General features: G+C 37.1%; 2 protein-coding genes across 2 annotated transcripts; both read right to left on the bottom strand.

Moving 5' to 3' along the window:
* Positions 1 to 652: 652 nt before the first annotated feature.
* LOC133292931 (pentatricopeptide repeat-containing protein At5g50390, chloroplastic) lies at positions 653 to 3,105 on the bottom strand. Its single transcript, XM_061491419.1, has one exon. The coding sequence runs from the start codon at positions 2,894 to 2,896 to the stop codon at positions 785 to 787; it is 2,112 nt and encodes a 703-aa protein (XP_061347403.1). The 5' UTR covers positions 2,897 to 3,105; the 3' UTR covers positions 653 to 784.
* Positions 3,106 to 7,532: 4,427 nt separating this feature from the next.
* On the bottom strand, positions 7,533 to 10,653 carry LOC133292927 (uncharacterized protein At5g19025-like). Its single transcript, XM_061491416.1, has 3 exons — positions 8,892 to 10,653; positions 8,210 to 8,676; positions 7,533 to 8,091 (listed from the first exon to the last, which is right to left on the bottom strand). The coding sequence occupies exon 1, from the start codon at positions 10,207 to 10,209 to the stop codon at positions 9,547 to 9,549; it is 663 nt and encodes a 220-aa protein (XP_061347400.1). The 5' UTR covers positions 10,210 to 10,653; the 3' UTR covers positions 7,533 to 8,091; positions 8,210 to 8,676; positions 8,892 to 9,546.
* Positions 10,654 to 16,396: the final 5,743 nt, after the last annotated feature.

Here is a 16,396-nt window from a genome sequence, read left to right as displayed (position 1 = left end):
TATTACGTTACTAAAGTGATTTATTTCTTGGTTTAAATAACTTTAAGAAAAATATTTTAAAAAGAATTTATATTATATGTAAGCGAGTAAATAATATTATATTCGTCTAAAATCATAGGTGCTGCTGCTATCATTGGATGTTCCAATTCGTCTGATGATATCAATAACTCATTTATAGTGAAGATTTTGCTCTATTTAGCTTTAAAGACAACATCATCAGTATTAAGCTTGAAGTGGCCTTCGGGGGAAACTAGGAGCAATAAAACACGCTTTCTCAATAAAACATTTTTAACTCAAAACAAGAATAAAGTGAAGAAAAGCCTACCTTGAGCATGACCTGATTATTAGCACCATCCTTTAGGTCCAAACTACCTGAACTCAGAACCTGTTATCTACTCAAAACTTCTGATCCAATACCCAATTCTTTGATGAAAGAACAAGCTACGAGTATATGACCATACATTATACACCAGTATTGAATATTGAGTGTACTTTCAGTTTTTATGAGTTTGAAGTGGTTATGCAATTAAAAAATAATAATGAATTAAACCTTCACTTGTATTCCTCAGCAGCAAAACCATGATATCAAATAAAAAAACAGTGCAAAGTATTGGAAGTAGCAGGACTTTTATTACCAGATAACAAAACAAATTACACGTATTGTAGAATTGTATCCTAATCAAAAGTGAGGCTAAGTTTGGGGGCAAGGGGAGGGGGTGAGTTAACAAGAAGCTCTACTCAGTTTACAGGTATCTGTGACTAGAATGACACAATTTTGTCATCATCACCAATAATCGCCACAAGAACAACTCCCATTTCTAAAATGGTGAAATCTACTAGCATCTCTTACAACAATTTCTCGTCCTGTAACCATGGCTATAAGTTTAATTGCATTATGGCAGTCAAAACATACACGATGGCCCTGAGTAATTTGCAAAGGTGTCCAATCTAGAGTGTTGATCAGGCCAAAAGCTATTGCCAACTTTTCACTATGGTATTTTAGAATGCGCTGTTCCTCTTCATCCACATCAGGAAGCAAAGTTTCGTCCTCCACAACATAACCATGTCTAGATATCTCGACCATCAGGTTGTCCACTTTTTGGTATATTTCTTTTGTTTGGGTGTGAGATTTATCTCCACAAAGGAAGTAATATGGCTGTTTCTTGACTTCAATCCAGCTACAAGCTGGAAGCATTCTTAAACCCTTTTTCTTTAACGTCTGTAAAACACCAGCAGCTTCCTTCAATTTGCCAGAACTGTTGTATATATTCAGAAGTACTACATAATTACACAGTTTTTCAGGCTCCATCCCGTAAAGTTTTTCAGCTGCAAACTTCCCAAGCTCTAAATTCTCATTCATTCTGCATGCTGTCAGCAATGCTGCCCACATATTTGTTGTTGGTTCGAAAGAAACACTTCTTATTAGTGCAAAAGCCTCATCTAGTAACCCCTCTCGACCTAAAAGTTCAATCATACATGCATAATGCATTGCTCTGGGCTTAACCTTGTGATCTCTACTCATAGAGTGAAAAATCTCCCAACCTCGTTCAAATAATCCTGAATAGCTACAAGCAGATAATACAGCGAGGAAAGTGACATGATTTGGAATCATCCTTTCTCGAAGCATCTGCTCAAACATTTTTATTGCCTCTTCCCCCTGACCATGATTACCGTATCCAGCAATCAATGCATTCCAAGATATAACATTCTTGCGGCGCATCCTGTCAAAAACATTTCGAGCAACTTCCATCCTACCCCATTTACTATAGAAGTCAACAAGTGCTGTGTTGGCCACTATATCTGTGCCAAAACCATGACGAACTAATGCAGCATGAGCTTGTTTTGCATGTTCAAATGATGCCAATCTTGCACAAATTCTTATCACTATTGAAATAGTAAAATGGTCCAATTTAGCACCACTATCACGCATATCAAAGTATATACAAAGAGCTTCCTCACTATAACCATGAAGTGCATGGCCAGCAATTATGGAATTCCATGCTACAGTGGTCTTCTCCGGCATTTGATCAAATACACATTGGGCATCTTCAATGCTACCACACTTGCTGTACATGTCAATCAATGCACAAGACACAAAATTATCCTCAGCCAACCCTTTTTTCAAAGCACAGGAATGAATTTGTCTGCCCACCTGAATAAGACCCAATCCAGCCGATGCCCGAACCATGGTGGCAAAAGTGCGAGATCTGCCATCGTTAAACTCTTCCCACATACATAAAAACAACCTAAAAGCCTCAGGATAATTCCCAGAATCCACAAGACCACCAATCATAGTCATCCAGGAAACTGTGTCTCTCTCCGGCATTTCACCAAACAGCTTGCGTCCATCAATAATCAGACCACACTTCACGTGCATAAGCAAAACCCTGTTCATCATATACAAATCAAGTTCAAACCCACTACTGATCATATAATTAAACACCCTCTTAACGCATCTAATCGATCTCAAACCAAGACAAGCATTCACCAAAGCATCATATGTGCTACTACCCACATCAGAACCATCATGTTCATGTTCCAAAATTTCAAACAACTCCATTGCCTCCCGGTACCTATTACACAAAACCAACTTCTCTATCTGACTACAGAGCCCAGAAGAGAATGATTTCCTGATCTGGGTATCATCCAAAACTTGCACTCGTCTATCCTCATACTCAATTTTCTCGGGTTTGGGTCGCAGCCGTTGTTCCATGGAGGAAGAACAACAAATCCGGAAAAAGGGGTTGCTCCAATTCCTCACCTTTAAGGCTAAACAGCGCCCAAAGAAGGAATAGGAAAAGTTCCGGGAATAGGAAGAACCCAGAAAGGAAAATCGACAAGGGTTTTGGAACTGGTCGAACGAGAAGGTTTGGTAACGGGAGAGTGGAATTTCCATTGTTGCCAATAACAATTGTGGTGAATAAGCAATGGTGCCTTCTTCATTTCATAGTGCTGAAGAAGAGGGTTTGAATTTGAATGTGAATGTGAATAACGTGAAGAGTGGAAGAAGGTGAGAGTTGGAACGAGTCGGCATCACCCACATCGACGTTTCCGCCCAGATTTAGAACAGGTAGGTTAGGTTTGGTAGTTAATTCTTAGGAACCTGTTCTTCGCTTTTTTAATTGTTTTCAACATTATCTATAGATTTTTTAATTTTAATAACTCGGTTGTTCGTTGGTGAGTTTACACTTTACACCACTGTCCTTTATATGTGCATCGAACACAACTTGAGTTTCCAAAAAACCAGTGAAGAAAGAAAAAAAAAAAAGGGAAAAAAAAAAGAACTTCGGAAAAACTTTTAAAGGTAAAAAAAATGCCATGTTATTATTTAGAATTTAGTGTTTGTCATTTTAAATGATATAAGTTATGTCATTTTAAAAGAGATAAACACAAGAAAATGGAAATCATAGGAGAGAGAAAGTGTGTGATTTTTTTTAATTTAAAATTCAATTAATTTTTTTTTTCTGTGTCTGTCTCTCTCTTAAAAGGGCGAAGTGTTATGTCATTTAAAATGACAAACTTTTCCTTATTATTTATTCTCTAATTGATGGTTTTCAAATAATTAAATGTAAAATGAGAGTGAAATACTGACATGGAATATGAGCCCGTTTGTTTGGGTTTTTTAAAAAAATAGCTTTTATTTTTTTTCTTATTTTAAAATTACTTTTTATAAAAGTTAAAGTTATTTATATTTTTATACACCCCTCTCTACTCGGGTAAATAATTCAAACATTTTCCAGATTCAAGAAATATACCCGGGTAGGGAGGGGTGTACCCGGGTAGGTAAAAAATTTTAAAATTTACCCGGGTAGGTAGGGGTGTACCCGGGTAGGCTTCATGGTCAACGGTCAAACAGGGGCAGATTGGTGTTATGTTTTCTGGAGAGGTTAAATTTTTGAAATAGTTTATAAATAGGGTCAATTTGGTAATTAATTATTAAAAAAAGGCTATAGTGGTTAAAAAGCCTAATAATCCTCCTTAGAAGTATTAAATGCAGGCTTTTTGACCCTTATAACCCTTTATTATTAATTAATTACCGATTTGACATTGATTATAAATTATTTCAAAAATTTAACCCCCTCAAAAAACATAACATCAATCTGTCCTTGTTTGACCGTTGACCACCAAGCCTACCCGGGTACACCCCTCTCTACCCGGGTATTTTTTGAAAATTTTTGTCTACCCGGGTAGAGAGGGGTGTACCCGGGTATTGATCTTCGCACTGAGAAATTGCTTGAATTATTTACCGGATAGAAAGGAGTGTACCCGGGTAAATCGTCGACCACCCAATTAGCTCCCTTTCTTTCTTTTCATCTTCACCTTCACCTTGTTGCGGATTTTATAGGTCTTGAAGATGATTGGAAATGCATCCAACGAAGTTTGCAACGAGTTCGTAGCAAGACAATTTAAACACTGCATTCCTCTTATTCAGTATCCTCTCTACCTTCGTCTTTATTAACTCCACGCACGAGTTCCTGTTTTCGAATTTAAATTCAAAAATAAAAAAAATAATAAAAAAACAGGTTCCAAAAAAAGACAAGGAAAACAAGAAACAAAAACAAAATGCAGGTAAACAGGAATTTTGGCTTCAACAACCAGTCCAACATTTTCAGTCCCCCAGAATCTGCATATATGAAGCTGGCAACGATGAAATTCAAGAACGGCCTCCAAATAAGAATGAACATCAAGTTATACAAAAAACAAGGATTCTTGAGAGAACTTAAACAAAAAAGAAATGGAGCTTTACCAATGAGAGAAGAATGAGTATCCAAGAAAAATATGGGTAAAGCAGCTTTGTCCAGAGAAAGAGAAAGAAGAAAGAACTTAGAAAGGTGCTAAAAATAGTTTCTTGATAACCAAGAAGAAAATTCAACAGGAAAAGCGAGGAGAATTTAGCAAGAGAGAAAATGGGTGCCAATAGGAAAACAATAGGCAATAAAAAAGGATCTATGAAATTGGCCACAAGAAACAGAGATAATGAAATATGAACAATTTTGAAAACAAGAGATAAATGGTCATTGCAGAATCTAAAGATTGCAACGAGAATTGGGTGGTCGAAGATTTACCTGGGTACACTCCTCCTTACCCGGGTAAATAATTCAAGCAATTTCTCATGTGCGAAGAACAATATCCGGTAGACAAAAAATTTCAAAAAATACCCGGGTAGAAAGGGATGTACCCGGGTAGACTTGGTGGTCAACTGTCAAACAGGAGCATATTGGTGTTATATTTTTTGAGAGGGTTAAATTTTTGAAATAGTTTATAATCAAGGTCAAAACGGTAATTAATTAATAATAAAGGATTATAAGGGTCAAAAAGCCATTAAATGCATGTTGTTTTTGTTTTTGTTTTTCCTTCCTAAGTAATTATGATTTGTAACTTACATAGACTAAGCAAAATCACCTTCATCGGATCATTTAAACCAAGTTCAAAATAGATAAAGCATGAAACCTCGCACATTTAAATCTTCGATTAGACAAGAACCTGATTATCACAATAACCCTTTCTTGCACGGAAGAACAACCGATGCCCTGAACAACATCGCCACAATCAAACTCACAACTTAATTGATAAAACCTGTAACTAGTCAATATAAACTTAGTTCAACACAAAATAAGGAAATAAATCTCTTCAGATTTTATGAATAAAAGTCAAATCTTCTTTTCTTTTCCCACTAATGTATGCCTTTTTGAAGAAACAAATTACAAAACAAATAGAATTTAAAATCCTAAAACTAAAATATAGATAAAGTTAACCATTGAGATAATTACCTTCTAAATAAAATAAAAATTCCTAAAGATAAAGATAATTATCTCCGAAAATAGAAATAAAAAATTAAAGATAAAGATAAAGATATGGATAAAGACAACTAATTACAATTAGATAAACCTATTATATGATAAACTCAAGTTCAAAACATGTTCCACATTTTAGTTCTCAAAATAGGGATAGGATATTATGACAACCAAATAATGTTACAACCAATGTTACTACCACTAATCTCACCGTTAAATTGAAAATCTTATCTGACGGTCCTGATTTAATGTATATATAGTCTTCTTTCTTCCCTTCTCTCTCGTTAGACGCTCTGCCATCACCTCTGTCGCTGTCCACCGTTAAATCGAATCTGATAAAAATCGAATCTCGAAAGTTGTCGCAGATTTCACCGTGGATCTGCTCCACCTGAGAACTCATCTGCAAGTTAGTGGCAGAAACCCCATCTTTGTTATAGTTTATGTCTCCCCCAACAAAACCCGGGCGAGAATTGATCTTCCGGCAGAAACCCTAACTCGTGGATTAGGCGAAGCTCTCTGCGGGATGCATAGCCATTGATTTTCTCGGGTAAAATGATAAACGGCGACGGCGGTAGAATGCAGCGGCGTGGAAGAGTGCGGTGGAGAGGGACAGCGGCAGAGGTGATGGCAGAGCGTCTAACGAGAGAGAAGGGAAGAAAGAAGACTGTATATACATTAAATCAGGACCGTCGGATAAGATTTTCAATTTCACGGTGAAATTAGTGGTAGTAACATTGGTTGTAACATTATTTGGTTGTCACAATATCCTATCCCCTCAAAATAAGTCAATTTTTTTAAACCTAATTTCTTGGAAATATTGGTCACGCTTAATGAGTCATAATTTCTTGAATCATCATGTTTTCTTGAATATATTTGCCCAAGCACTTATAATTAAACCAATTCAACCTTGAATCGAATCATCGAGACAAGAATTTCTCCCTTCCAAACAGCTCCTTGGAAGGATGCAATGATGTGTTCATATCACACCATTAAGGAAGGTATTTCAGATTTATTTGACAAAAATGGAAATTCTATTGCATTGTTAAGAAAAAAGCATTAAAATAGAATAATTTCATTGCTTAAATAATGCATAAAGTGTGAAATAAAACCGCGATTTCAACGAATTTATTCCAAATCAAAACACTTTCATAAATTTTCGATTTTAGTTGACGTTCTATGGATGCAATTTTAACAAATATAGTTTCAAGTGATTTCAACTTAAAAAGGAAAAGGTTTGATTAATGAAATATCTTACAGCAAAAGAAAGAAAAAAACAAAGTAAAAAAAATCTTATAGTCTGATTCAAAGCAAACCAAAAAAGAGAAATATTGAAATATACAACATCATTAAATTGCATGTTAATCTGTTTAAATTTTGATGTGAAGTGTTGGGCACAATGATCACTGAACATTTGTTAGATGACCTTTCATTACAACCTCAGGATATTTTATGTGGACAAAAATAAAAGGTTACAATAGCCTTATGAAGTTATTATAGGGGCAATCTTTTGGTGTTCAAAGCCATGAATTAGCAGATCCGGGGGGAAGGAAACCCATGAAATATCAGGTTACGTAATAATATCTAATCAATGGCGAATTTGACATATGGATTTACCATCTTGACAACTTCAATTCAATAATTTCAGCAAATAATACCATGATGTATTACTTCTAGTATAGGTGCGTGTGAAACAAAGATTTTTTCATATGAATTTCCTAAACTTCACCCTGCTATTCATCAGAACTTTTAACTGATTACTCAGATATTAACAGTTAAAAGAAAGGGAAAATTTCTTATATGCTCTGTGTAAAATGCACCAAGACCAAATATTGTAACACATATCATATCAATGCGGTTTAACTTTAAGAGGAAATCTTAACTGTGGGGTGAAATGCACCTGAAGTAAGTAAAAATTGTTTGGAAAGAAGGGCTGGGCCCAAGTGTCAGTTTATGCTGATCCGAATTAGAAGTTCTATCCTCTCATTTTCCTTCTTAGAGAGAAAGGCACAAATTTTCATGTGCAAGAATCCACCTTTACCTGTGCAGGGCTGCTACTCTCTCTCTCACAAATTGACAGTGTCATATTTTTAAGGAAAATTAGAGAATCCAAATCCTCCAAATTAAACAGTTTTTTTTTTTCCAGTAATCTGAAGGGTATCCTCCGTTCGTAACCGAAGACTAATCCCCAATCGAGCACTGTCGGACCCTTTCGGGGGCGGCTCTCCCAAATCTTTTTTTTCCATTTCCAGGGCTCGAACTCGAGACCTCTGGTTAAGAGACCCAGGCTTCTTACCACCTGTGCCAAAGAAGTTTGGTAAATTAAACCGATTTTAACTAAAAGATTTGTCTTCTATCTTTTTGAAAGAAAAAGTGAAAACTTCACAGTTAAAGATATAATAAATTGGTACCCTTACTTTATACTACACAATCTCATCAGTTGCCAATTAGGACTGTCTCATCCGCCTACAGAGGATATGAATATCAACACCAAGCATTTGAAAAGCAGGATGATAATGATGCAGAAGAATTTTCATGGAATAACTTAAATACAGAAGGTAAGACATTTCAACCTAGACACAGATGATTAGTATTCAAATGGACAATTGAACGATCAAATATGTTCAGATTATCATTTAAAAAAATAAAATAAAATCAATCACAATAAAGAACAATGTAGCAAACAATATTTAGCTCAGTGAATTATAAAATAACATCAAGAAATAACGACACATGCTATTCAAACCGGTTTGTTATGTCATCTGAGAACTGCATATTCTCCCTCCAGTTACCCATCAACTGCGGAAGAGAATCACTTGCCCAATCACCTCAGGTTATTGCAAATGAAAGAAATCAATTTAATGCTAATGACATTTATACACATCTGCATAGACAAACCAAATGGGTTTGGTCAGCAAACATTACATTTGCTGCGCAGCCAAGATGTGGAAATTTTAAATAACATTATCACCAAGATGTGGAAATATTTTAAGTTAAGCCAATCTAAGCACATACCAGCAATAACTAGAAATGCTATTGCAACCAAAAGTTAAACCAAACAGACCCTGATTCAAATAGAAAACCAAAGATTATGGATACCTGCATAAAAGATAACTTGGACATGAGCAATCCACTTCATGGTTCACATCACAGGCAACCTCTCCTAGAAGAGTCAGCCTACAATGACAACCGATGCAATAAACAATTTACATAGTTAATTGACAAAGTGCACATCACTGTCTAACTGTAGAATCAAGTATAAGAGAAAATATTAAAATTCAGTGAATTAGTTGCGCTCTTAAACAGCATTTCTGAGATTAGAACTCAACAGAGTTCAGCTGTATGTTCATAAAGACCAGAACAACAACTTGCTCCTTTGAGATCTGCACCCTACAAAAAGATTGGCAACTTTAATCCTGGTCACTTATAACAAAAAACTGAAAGAACTGTAACCATGAGAAATAATAGAAAATCAGAAACACAATTTAAAAGAACAGTAAATTTTGCGTTTTAGAAGTGAAGTAAATCAAATTAAAGGATTTTTATATTCTCAGATATAAATATCCAAACTGTGTATGATCCATAGTTCCCTACAACTTATTGCCAAGGGGGGGCTTATTTAAAAGACAGCCTAATTCCAAATAGAATGAACGTATAACTATAAGAAATTCCTCTGCCCATTTAAGACTACATTCTTATTCAATTATCCTCTCCTGCCTATAAAATTAACAGTCTTTTTTCTTTTCTGTGTATTCTACTTCTTGCTCCTTCGATTCTTCTTCGGACCCGGAACTTCTAACCTACCAATAGAACATCCACACCTTGCTCTGAGAACAAGAACAGCCCTCCCATTGGGGGGAGCTATCTTCTTGAGCTCGGCTTGGAGTTCGCGATGATGATCACAAGGAAGCTTAAACAGACCCTTCTTAATTCCACCATCCTTGGCCAATGAAGGAGAATTCTTCACACAATCCTCAGTCTCCAACTGAATATCAAACTCTGCAGCCTTTCTGAGACCCTTGCAATTGGGTTTCCCACATTTCCTTGTTGTGAAAGACACAACAACCCATGTAACCAATGCAGAACAGGTTACACTAACTCCTATGGACATGTAGATCCAAGGACCATCTGAAGCCTCTTCTTTCACCAAATCCATGAATAAGCCACCAATCTTCACAGTTTCCCTCGCCAAAACCTGAATGTATGGGAACAACAAGAACCCGAAGGCGGCGACAACCGCCACGAATATAACCACATCCACCACCGCCGATCGAGATCGCTGGCAGGGCGGAATCTGCAGGGAATTGGGTGTCTTCCGATTCCTCGATTTCGAAACCAAATCAACGGAATTCGCCATGGATGGTGGTTGGTCAACGGAGGAGTTGCAGAGAGAGATTGAGCTATGGAAATAGACCATTTCAATCACCACCCCAGAAACCCGAATCGGATCAAAACCACAAATATATGGACCCGAATTCGATCGACCCACCTCGCCAAAGACCAAAAAGATGATAAATTTAGAGTAACCAAGAAGTTTGAAGATTCGTGGGGTGCCCCAGATAGGTCAAAAGGATCAATTTTTGGGGGGGATTTTTTTTTTTTTTTTTTTTTTGCAGCGAATTGTGATTGGTGTAACACAAGGGAAGAAAATGGAGAAAGATGGGAAAGTTGGAGTGTGAAATGGGTTTAGGTTAGGCCGGCTTGAAAGGTTGCAGAGAGAATAAGAAGACGAAGAAGCATCCTAGCTTCATTGTTTTTGTTATCATCGCATCCTATAAATATTATCAACAAGTTCACAAAGGGAGCGTAGTGGATAGGTTGTTTTGTTGCTACTTCTTGCAAGGACTTGGAGGGTCAAATGGTCAATGATGGACAAATGGGGTCATTACATTAGCTCATTTTTCATATATGCAAAGAACACGCTTTTGTTCAATAGTTTTGTGCATTTGTGGGCTATCTATCATGGAATGGGCTTTTATAAAAGCTTTGATTTTGTGTCAATGATTTTTGTGTGGGGGCATTCATTTGGGCTTGGCTAACTTCTCTTTTGAGATAATCCAATTATGCCAAACATGTTCTTGGTTTGTGAAAAGAAAAAATTTGGCATTATACAATGGGATTTATTAATTTTATGTTGCATGAGATAATTATTTCATCCAACAGAAATAAAATTGTGAGGTCCACTACTTTTTCAAAAAGAAAAACAATAATAATAATAGATCCCATTATTTTGTCTCTGTTGCATGAGATAATTATCTCATGCAACATGAGATAATTATTTCCCTTATACAATTCATGCACTTAAATATTCCAGTTTATTGACCATAAGCTCCCACGGTTGTCCGAGTTAGGACTTTATGGACATCTAAACTTGACCAAGTAATAGCAGTCCCAACCTATAAGCTGCTCTTATGTTAACCTGAGCTTCGACCTTTGGGCTAAAGCACCATTTTAAAGTTTTTGGACAAAAGAATTGTCCGGTTAAAGCTGATTGGATAAGTTTTCCCAAAGCAATGCAGTCAAACATGTCACCTATGCTGACGGGACTAGTCCCGTCACTGATACTGACGGGACTCGTGCCACGTCAGCGCCACGTAGGCAGTCCAATTACCGTAAAGCTTCGGAAAGCCATAACTTGTGACTCGGGTATCCAAATCAGATGATTTTTTTATTTCACATAACTTTTCAAGATCTACGCAATGACACCTCATTTGATATATTTTATCTCCCACAAACATAGTATTATGGATAAACACTCTTGTGATTGTGATACAATTGTTACAAATTCAAACTATGTTTGTGGGAGATAAAATATGTCAAATGAGGTATCATTGCGTAGATCTCGAAAAGTTATGTAAAATTAAAAAAAATCATCTGATTTGGATACCCGAGTCACAAGTTATGGTCTTCCGAAGATTTACAGTAATTGGATTGCCTACGTGGCGCTGACGTGGCACGAGCCCCGTCAATCAGTGACGGGACTAGTCCCGTCAGCATAGGTGACATGTTTGACTGCATTACTTTAGAAAAACTTATCCAATCAGCTTTAACCGAGCAATTCTTTTGTCCAAAAACTTTAAAATGGTGCTTTAGCCTCGACCCTTGGGGTTATGAAACATACAAGTAGATTTGGTAAAGTGGGGCTGAGGCGCTGAGCCCTTTAACCAATATTATAAAATTTGACCCGATCCATCCGGTTCAATCTTGACCCGTAAATTGGACCTTCAATTCATTTGGATTAAATATTAGACCGGTTATACATTTGATCAAGTATGAAATCAGTGAACCAATATTAAATTGGTATTGATTTTTTAAAAAAAATCAATTTTGTGGAATTTTTGATAAAATGCTTGACCACTAATGAGATTCAAATCTAGATAATGTAGATTATAACTTATAGCACTTACTACTAATCTAATTCTAATTATTAACTAAAATGCTTCTAATTTTATATTTATTGTATTTTATTATATATATTTAATTCATACAGTTGAACCGGTGTCTTATTGACTTAGTACCCCGACTGATTCAATGACCGGCTCGAGTTTGATAACACTATTGTCAATCCACCAAATCGAGACGGGTTGAGTTGTATATTTCAATTTACCAACCCAATATAACCCGCCTATATGTAAGGTGTGTTAAAAAATATGTTAGGTGTGAGAGGGTCAACCCGTAGGTCTTTTTAAAAAGAAAAGAAAACAAAGATATCAAATGTTAGATTATGGCTGAGTTGGTCTATGTGAATGGTAATTGTGGGAGATAAAATCTCTTCCTTTAGAGTCGTAATGCTATTATTTTGCTCGGAAAATTATTTTTTATTCACTTTTGATCCGGTAGAAAAAGAGATTAACACAAAAAATAAAAGAAACTTAAACCTGTTTTTGGACAAATTGTTATTGAAGACAGTGGGTGATATTATATCACTAATAGATTTGAACCCATGTATAAAGCAGAGGAGGTAGATGATCAGAATTATCACTGTGTAATTAAAAATATTAAAAACAGACTTACTTGTCAGTGGCAGAATGATGAAACAGACAGAATGAAAGGATGAATATATGCAGTATCAGAGGAATTAAATCTGAGCCCACAGAACGTGTCTCCTTAAGACAATTTGCCCCCTCACTGATGCCTAAGGTTGATGGACACTTGTCTCCCAGGATAGAACGGATTTCGTCTGAAGAATGGTGGCACTACCAATCAACAGCCCAAACGAACACAACAATATGCCAGAGGAAGTCACACCGGAGGATGAACAACAGTATGCAAAACCGGAAGAAGAAAAAATTCCGGCAGAGTTTAAGTGCAGAAAAAACTGGATAGATTTCTGAAGGTGTCAGTGTCTATTTATAGACACTAACCGGTCACGATGAACAGTCGCCGGCGGCGAACCGCCGTGTCTGATGGCGGCGAACGGGTGCGACCGGTGACTGTTCCGACGAACAGATACGACCGGTGACCGGTTCAGCGAGCAGACACAACCGGTGACTGGTTCACGAAGGGAAAGAACCGGTTCGGTAGAAACGTTTTGGTTGGAGGGAAGCAATGGTAAATTTTTGGACAAAATAAAAAATTATTTAATAAAAAATTATTTTTTATTACACACTATGAACCGAACCGAACCGAACCGAACCGATCCGAGCCGGCCGGCGGCGGCGGCGCGCGCGTGTGTGGTGAACCAATACTCACCTAGCTCTTCCCCCTACATAAAACATGTAGTGACCCAAGGGCCAATCTAAGAGAGGGAAGTGGGAGCTTATATACTCTCCCATTTCCTACTAATTGTCCAATGTGGGACTTGTTGAAACTCACACACCTCTTCATCTTCCCTTTTCTCTTTTCTTTATTAACCCACTTCTTATTCATAACCAATGGATCATTGTACATTAATTCATTCATTAATTCCAACAATCCCCCACATGGATAAGAAGTCAAATCATCGTGACAAAATGCATAGGAGTATAAATGCAAAGTGTAAATTCCTCAACGAGAAACAACTGCATCGAGATAGGTGGAGTTACCTTTGAACCTTCTCTAGTGAAAAACTATCGGATATACTCGGTCAATCGGTGGTCTAGGTCGACTTGAACCGTCAACCTTTAGTGTATACCTAGACAATATGAGTCACACAATTGTTTCTCTAGCATTGTTGGTCCTTTGTTGCGCCCATTTTGGCCGTGGGACACCTGCCTGGTTCTGCGAGTGTTTTAGAGAATCGGCCTTTAAAAATTCTCATAGAAGCGGCCCTCACTTCACACTCACATAGGTGATTTCTTGTGATGTAAATCACTATACATCATCTGAACACAACAGATTAAGAAATCATTAAAAGCCTTAATGCTTACCCTCATAAATACACTGTCTTGTCTTAGGAATGAGTATGAGTTTAAAAACTCCACAGTGTTTGAACAGTCGACCATCACTTAGTTGTCTCTTTGAACCTAGTTCATGGGATCTCCACTCTTCTAGGTAGAGTTACCGCAATGCTCAACAATTGATAGGCCTTAAACCCATTCCTTTCGACAAATTTTCAACCAACTCTCTAGGAATCCCTTTGGTTAACGGATCCACTATGTTTTCCTTAGACTTAACATAGTCAATTGAAATGATTCCATTCGAGAGTAGTTGTCTTACGGTATCATGTCTACGACGTATGTGTCTAGACTTACCGTTATACATGACGTTCTTGGCCCTTCCAATAGCTGCTTGGCTATCACAATGTATGCATACAGATGGTACCGGTCTTGGCCAATTAGGAACATCCTCAATAAAATTACGAAGCCATTCGGCTTCTTCACCGGCCTTATCTAAAGCAATAAATTATGCTTCCATGGTTGACCTTGCAATGCAGGTTTGCTTGGACGATTTCCAAGACACAGCACCTCCACCAAGGGTGAACACATATCCACTTGTGGATCTAGTGTCGTTAGAGCCGGTGATCCAATTTGCATCACAATACCCTTCTATAACCGCGGGGTATTTCTCGTAATGCAAAGCATAATTCTGAGTATACTTCAAGTATCCCAAAACTCTTACCATAGCTTTCCAATGATTCTCATTTGGATTACTGGTAAAGCGACTTAACAGACTTACTGCATAAGCAATATCAGGTCTGGTGCAGTTCATAACATACATAAGGCTTCCCAACACTTGAGCATATAGCTTTTGTGCTGTAGCTTTACCAGTGTTCTTTAATAAACTCAGATTAGAATCTACAGGGTTCCTCACAGGAGTTATATTCAAACTCTTGAATTTCTCAAGAACCTTAACTATATAATGAGCCTGTGATAATGCCAACCCTGCAGATGTTCTATGGATTTTAATTCCTAGGATAACGTCTGCTATCCCCATATCTTTCATCTCAAACTTACTTTTAAGTAATTGTTTAGTAGCATTAATCATTTGATTATTACTACCCATGATCAACATGTCGTCTACATAAAGACAGATAATGGCAAAACCTTTTTCAGTATTCCGAACATAGACACATTTGTCACATTCATTAATTCGAAAACCATTTGATAACATAACTTTGTCAAAATTTTCATGCCATTGTTTTGGAGCTTGCTTTAACCCGTAAAGGGATTTTATTAAGCGACAACCGTTCTTGTCCTGGAACAACAAAACCTTCAGGTTGTTCTAAATATATCTCTTCGTCCAGGTCGCCGTTTAAAAAGGCAGTTTTCACATCCATTTGATGTATTTCTAATCCATTCAATGCAGCTACCACGATCAACATCCTGATGGATGTGATCCTTGTAACGGGTGAATAAGTATCGAAGTAATCGAAACCTTCACGTTGCCTGTAGCCTTTTACCACAAGCCTTGCTTTATATTTATCAATAGTGCCATTCTCTTTCATTTTTCTTTTGAACACCCACTTACTTCCTAACGACTTATTGCCAGGAGGAAGATTTACCAGTTCCCAAGTGTGGTTGGACAAGATAGACTCTATCTCACTATTGATAGCCTCTTCCCAGAATGGTCCTTCTGGGGACGTTATAGCTTCCTTATACGTCCGAGGTTCATTTTCCAATAAGTATGTCATAAAATCAGGTCCAAAGGATGTGGCGGTCTTTTGCCTCTTGCTACGTCTAGGTTCATCTTCTATGTCCTTTACGGTATCAGTATCAGTTGTAGCATCTCGAGGTATCTCAACCTGATCATCATCATTACCACTTGATTCATGTTTTTTCTTATACGGAAATATGTCTTCAAAGAAAGTAACTTCCCTTGATTCAATCACCATATTAATATGTATATCTGAGACATCAGATTTATACACTAGAAAACGATAAGCACTACTATTAAGTGCATAACCGATGAATACACAATCCACGGTTTTAGGTCCGATTCTTAACCTTTTAGGTTTAGGAACCGCAACCTTAGCCAAACACCCCCACACTCTAAAGTATTTCAGGGATGGCTTCTTTCCTTTCCATATATCATATGGTATGCTTTTTATCTTTTTGTGGGGCATTCTATTAGTAATATAATTAGTCGTCAACATGGCTTCCCCCCACAAATTCTGTGGTGAACCGGACGTAATTAACATAGCATTCATCATCTCTTTCAGTGTTCGATTTTTCCTTTCTGCAATC

Source organism: Gastrolobium bilobum, unplaced genomic scaffold, assembly GCF_033153095.1.
Source record: "Gastrolobium bilobum isolate Gb01-03AN ecotype WA unplaced genomic scaffold, APGP_CSIRO_Gbil_v1 utg8203, whole genome shotgun sequence".
Taxonomy (NCBI): Eukaryota; Viridiplantae; Streptophyta; class Magnoliopsida; order Fabales; family Fabaceae; genus Gastrolobium; species Gastrolobium bilobum.
This window is presented reverse-complemented; position numbering and strand designations above follow the sequence as displayed.